The 6,000-nt window shown below is 42.5% G+C and overlaps 1 protein-coding gene across 3 annotated transcripts in view; it reads left to right on the plus strand.

Annotated features, from left to right (window-relative positions):
* Window positions 1–4,370, plus strand: part of ago3a (argonaute RISC catalytic component 3a) — a 32,421-nt gene extending 28,051 nt beyond the window's left edge. For all 3 annotated transcript variants that reach the window (XM_074682725.1, XM_074682727.1, XM_074682726.1), the window contains exons 12-19: window positions 236–420; window positions 784–943; window positions 1,103–1,193; window positions 1,673–1,867; window positions 2,358–2,492; window positions 3,085–3,186; window positions 3,894–4,093; window positions 4,233–4,370. In XM_074682725.1, the coding sequence (XP_074538826.1) occupies window positions 236–420; window positions 784–943; window positions 1,103–1,193; window positions 1,673–1,867; window positions 2,358–2,492; window positions 3,085–3,186; window positions 3,894–4,093; window positions 4,233–4,341 (1,177 nt within the window). In that variant the 3' untranslated portion in view covers window positions 4,342–4,370. The remainder of the gene's footprint in view (window positions 1–235; window positions 421–783; window positions 944–1,102; window positions 1,194–1,672; window positions 1,868–2,357; window positions 2,493–3,084; window positions 3,187–3,893; window positions 4,094–4,232) is intronic.
* The last annotated feature ends 1,630 nt before the right edge of the window (window positions 4,371–6,000 follow it).

Raw genomic sequence — 6,000 nt, forward strand, 5'->3', positions numbered from 1 at the left:
GCGCCACTACAACAGGCAGCCACAACCAACAGGGTGGCGCCTAGTTATAACACACTAAATAATGATATTTAGAATAACACACTCAAATGAGATACTTGGAGCCGTAGTTTAATAAAAACAAATGAAAGTTAAAATGTTGCATTGCATGTTGCAGACATCTTTCACAAGCCTGCATCTCTACAACTATCTAACTTCACTTTTGTAATGTCTCGTCTTTCTGCTCTCTTATGTGTAGGAGTTTCACAGACCAGCTGCGCAAGATCTCAAAGGATGCTGGGATGCCCATCCAGGGCCAGCCATGTTTCTGTAAATATGCCCAGGGAGCGGACAGCGTGGAGCCTATGTTCAGACACCTGAAGAACACCTACGCCGGGCTGCAGCTCATCATCGTCATTCTGCCAGGAAAGACTCCCGTCTACGGTCAGAAAACTGCTTCAAACTGAATATTATATTAGAGTCTGTAGATGTGCCTGTGGTTTGGACTGTGAGGAAGCTGTAATGCTATTCTGGGACTGAGTGCTGGAGAAATAATCTCTCCTGATCTGCTTTACAAATGTATGAAATGAAAGAAGCACTTTGGAGAAACTGCTTCTCACTTTCCTGGGCTATTTTTTTCCCATTGTAGCATATACCCTAAATTATCATCTTCTTTCTGATAATGACTTGATTAGCAAACCAAATGCTTATTTCTAAATCTTTTATCCAGGGTCAGTGTTAAAAAACTTTAAAAAATCCAAATGTTCTGTATTTATTTTTGCTCCTTTTTTTTGGTAACACCGACAGCGGAGGTAAAGCGTGTGGGAGACACCCTCTTAGGCATGGCCACGCAGTGTGTGCAGGTAAAGAACGTGGTGAAGACGTCACCTCAGACCCTCTCTAACCTCTGCCTCAAGATCAACGTGAAGCTGGGAGGCATCAACAACATTCTGGTGCCTCATCAACGGTGAGACATGCTTATTTTTGGTAATATGTAACTGTAACAAGTACAACATCTTGTAAAAAAACTGAATTAGCACAGAAGAGAAAACAATAAAAATAACAGTCTAATTTTTCATGTAACTGAAGATGTTTAATGATTTGTTTTATGTTTCTTAATTAACAGACCATCAGTGTTTCAGCAGCCGGTGATCTTCCTGGGAGCAGATGTTACACACCCACCTGCTGGTGATGGGAAGAAGCCTTCAATCGCAGCAGTGAGTTTCTTCTTCAGGTCCTCATTAGATATCAAATTAATTAGATTTAAAAAAAAAAAAAAAGCTCTATTGCAAGAGTGAAATCACGTAGAAGCAGGTCAGCAAAAGTGAGTATTATAAAAAAAGACGTGAAAAATGTCACTGACTCTGCGAGCCTCATCTCTTTGGGAAGGTCGTTCCAAAGCCCTGGTGGAAAAAGCAAATTTTGATTTGAGCCTTGACTTTGGAATAACCAGAAGGGCCCCACTCAAGGATCTAAGGCTGGGTATTGTGTCAACATTTCTAAGTAACTAAGTAACTCAGGGCAAGACCTGTTAAAAGCAGTCAGAGGTCTAACTGACCTTAAGCCTGACTTAAGACTGCTGTATGTGACATTCACTGATATTGAATGTTGGATCTCTTGTTTTTTTCTTTCTCTGCCCTGCACCCTTACCAGGACATTAACTAATAATCCCTCCACCCTTCTCCCCCTCCTCCAGGTGGTCGGCAGTATGGATGCCCACCCCAGCAGGTACTGTGCCACTGTCCGGGTCCAGAGGCCCAGGCAGGAGGTCATCCAGGACTTGGCCTCCATGGTGCGGGAGCTGCTCATCCAGTTCTACAAATCAACCCGCTACAAGCCGACCCGGATCATTTTCTACAGGGACGGAGTTTCAGAAGGCCAGTTCAGACAGGTCAGTCGTGAATAAAGATTTTTTTTTTTGTTTTAGTGGGTTTTGATGTAGATACTTTACTAGGAGGTAGTCTAAGGGGGTCTTCTTTCAGTTTTGTGGCTTTTATTGGTGAAGACATGTTGAAAGGACAGCATTCCAAAGTAGAAAGACATCAGTGTTATTATGAATACAGAACTAAACTTTGAATAACATCATTCAACAGAAAATATATCATCAAAAACTAATACAAGTATGCTGAAAATTGAGGGATTGCTTTTTTGCAAATTTGTCTGGTTCAAGCTACCCCAAAAAATTTCCACAAAGTTTTGCTAAAACTTTCCCATTGCAAAGTTTAACTTGTTGTTTCGCAAAATTGAATGGAGTACTTTTTAGCTTAATGTTAAAAATAATTGTGAAAAATAATCTATCACTAAGAAAAGAGTGTTTGCAAATCCATTCAGCTGTTTCTGAAAATGTTTTTTCTCCAAACATTTCTAAACTTCTTCTTCAGGTGCTGTATTATGAGCTGCTGGCCATCCGTGAGGCCTGTATAAGCCTGGAGAAGGAGTACCAGCCTGGCATCACCTACATTGTTGTGCAAAAACGCCACCACACACGCCTCTTCTGTGCCGACCGCAACGAGAGAGTGAGTCCACACCACGGGCACACAAATATAAACACACACTTTCTGAGTCCAGCAGAGTGATGGCTCCCATTAAAGTCCGTACAGTCTGTTATATGTTAGTCCATATTCTTTTTTATGCTCTAAGCCAGCATGTTAAGTACTCAGAATGGTTCTTCTTAATTACCTTTTGTTGTCGATTGGACCGTTCACCCTCCTAACCCCTGTAATTACATTCGATTAAAGCATTAGGACCCAATGCAGGCCGAGAGCTCTGGAGTGGCACTCAAGGCCCAGAGAGTAAGGCTGGGCTGGTAACAACCTTATTTTCAGAGCAGTCAGTTCCATACAGGACATTAGCCTCTCTGGAGCATTAGGCCTTTAATTGGTTGATTGGGAGGCACTTGGTAAAGCCAGGCCTGGGTCAGTCCATCAGCAAGATCTTTTTTTCCATCATTAGATTTTTCTGCTCATTTAGTGCTTTTAAAGCTGATTTTCTGCTGCTCTTTTCAAACATTCCCTATTTTTTATTCTGGTTGTTTTCTCCTGGAAACATGGTACAAACAGTAAAAGGCTATCAGCTGGGACTAACTGACCTTAACTTTCCTTTTGTCAGGTTGGACGCAGTGGAAACATTCCTGCTGGTACTACCGTGGATACGGACATCACACATCCCTACGAGTTTGACTTTTACCTCTGCAGTCACGCTGGAATACAGGTCAGAGTTACCTTCTTTTGCCCTTTTCAGCTTTATTTCACCTGAGCCCTACTCTTTCTCTTAACATCTGAATCCTGAGAGCCTCTACAGAGCGATGCATTGTTATTGAAAGATAGTAAACAAGATTTGGATGTTAAACTCAACCGCAAGAGGAAAAAGGAAATACTTCTTTTTTTGTTTGTTTTTTCCTGTTTGTGTTTATCTGAAGTTAGATCTCTCTGGGAAGTGTAGACTCGCCCCAGGCAGAAGCTGCACAAAAAGTTCATGGATCTCAATGCTTCCCAGATATCCAATCCAACTGAAAAAAAGAAACAGGAAAAATAATTTGCCAGGAGCCATCATCTCATTGCAGTTTAAGTATTGGGCAAAGGAAGAAGGGACACAGGGTTCCTTAATTCTTCCAGATCATTATATTGTAAAACTTTCACTCTCCTGACAGTCTAAAAGTGTTTGGATTAGAGCTCCAAGTCTCTGCAAAAACACTTGTGAAGAATCTTTTCTTAACTCCTCAATAATCAGATGTGCTTCTGTTCTTGATCAGACTCTGTAATCATCTTATACTTGAAAACACTTTTTTTTATGCTATAGTTTTCCGATGTCTTCAGATTTTGTTTTTTTGGTTCATGTTAGAATAGCATAGTGTGTTTCACCCTTAATCTGGATTAGATAACAATCATACTAAAAGGTAATTTAATTTCTTCTTCCAGGGCACCAGCCGGCCCTCCCACTACCACGTTCTGTGGGACGACAATTGTTTCACCGCTGACGAGTTCCAGCTGCTCACCTACCAGTTGTGCCACACCTATGTGCGCTGTACCCGCTCAGTCTCCATCCCTGCGCCTGCCTACTACGCCCACCTGGTGGCCTTCCGTGCCCGCTACCATCTGGTGGACAAAGAGCACGACAGGTGAGGATTTCTTTTTTTCACCTGGACTCTGAGGCGTTTCATAGCAGCTGTCTTGTATTAGTTGCAGAATGATTTCCAGCATGCATGCCGTTATTGTTTGTCATCAGTCCTCACGTGTTCTCCTTCGTCCCCTCCGCAGCGCTGAGGGCAGCCATGTGTCTGGTCAGAGCAACGGTCGTGACCCCCAGGCGCTGGCCAAAGCTGTTCAGATTCACCACGACACCCTGAGGACCATGTACTTTGCCTGAGCTCCACCAACCCTTCTGAAATCATTGCCACCTTGTACACACACAAAAACACAACCGTGCACGCCTGGCTCGCCAGTCAAGAAGTCCTCTTATGTGCAAGTCCCGCCCCCCCCCCACACGCCTAGTCAATCCGGACCTGACACTGTGCAGAGGAGAGCAGGGAGAAAGGAGGGGAGGAGGCACCCCCACACTGGACTGAGGATGCAAAAGCTGCTTTAAAAACAAACAAGAGAGAAACTCAGCACTATTATGCAATATTAAACCAGCCAACTAGTTCATTTTCTCCCTCATCAGGCCCCTCTCTGTCACCCCTCCCTTCTCTTCTTCCCTGTTAGTCTCCTTTACTTGTGGCCTGTGGAGGTTTTTCTTTCCCTTTTCTTTAAGCTCACTCTCTGTCTATTCTACTAACCTGCTCCTTTGCCATCTACAGTACCTCAAGTCAGTTAGAGCAGCAGCACTTTTACATTCTGCCAGTTTAGCTGTCGTTCAAAATGACCGAGCAGATATCGAAGAGTCAGAGTCAGAATCTGGAGATTTTTATTCCTTTCTCCCTTTTTTTTTCCACTCTTCTGTCAATTTTCACTTCTGTGTGAAATCACCAGTTCTTTTTGAGCACACTGCCACCTGTTGGCGACGAGGTATAAATGCCCCCCAGAGTCACAACAAAGAGTTGTTTACTTGTGAATTTTCCAATCATGATTCATGTTTAGCGTTCAGCTGCTACATTTAACAGTGGCTGTTATATCTGTGCTCTTCAGCATGTATTTCATTTAAAGTATAACACTGTTATTTAATTCTGTCTATTTGTTCTACATCATGTGAAACATTTTATGATTTTTTTATCTCTTAAATCATGTTTTTAACTCTTATTCCTAATTAGTCAGCATGCTTTTATTACCCTGAGTGCTTTATCCCATGTTTCCCTCTTTTGAGTTTGAGAAGGCGGTTAAATCGAGATCATGTTGTCGGTTTCCTCTAGTGCAATAATCAGCTGAAACGAAGGGAAGAGGATAGTGGGGGGACTTTAAAAGAGCAGTGAAACATTTCATTTGAAAGTGAGCATCCTCAAACGGAGAGAAGTCTGCCACTCGCTGGGCGCTTTCATGTATCGCTCCTCTGTGAGGGAACTGATCCGCATGCTTTTGTCCTTCCTGTTGGGCAAAAAAAAAAAGGTTCAACTGCAGTTTTCATGTTTTTACTTGAATCGAAGGATGTTATGCACCTCTGTGGTTTGAGGATACTTTTATTATCAGTGGGGTGATTTCAGAGTTTGTTAACGAGGCTGATTTTCTTAATTCCCAGTAGAGTAACATATCTTCTTACCTGACTGCAAAGAGGTGGAGAATAAAGGCCATAAAGGGGTAGTATTCAAGTGCCTGGTGGAGGTTTGGTGTTGGGTGGTTAAAGGCGACTCGTTGGAGGGATCCTGAAACAATTACGACGCATATTCCAATAAATAGACAGCATATGATGGTTTAAAGCTAGAAAGTTCACCTAATGCCTCTTATTATTCTCAACAACCGTCTACTGACTTTTCTATACATCTCATTCAAATTCTACAAAGATCCATGTATTTATTACGTTTGCTTTACAGCAGCTGTGTTAGAGGCCTAATCTTCACTCAACATGGATCCAGCTGCTACAGTGTACCTAAAAGGC

This window comes from Halichoeres trimaculatus, unplaced genomic scaffold (assembly GCF_033239565.1).
Source record: "Halichoeres trimaculatus isolate MK-OKI-2021-1 unplaced genomic scaffold, fHalTri1.1 fHalTri1_scaffold_12, whole genome shotgun sequence".
NCBI classification, from domain to species: Eukaryota; Metazoa; Chordata; class Actinopteri; order Labriformes; family Labridae; genus Halichoeres; species Halichoeres trimaculatus.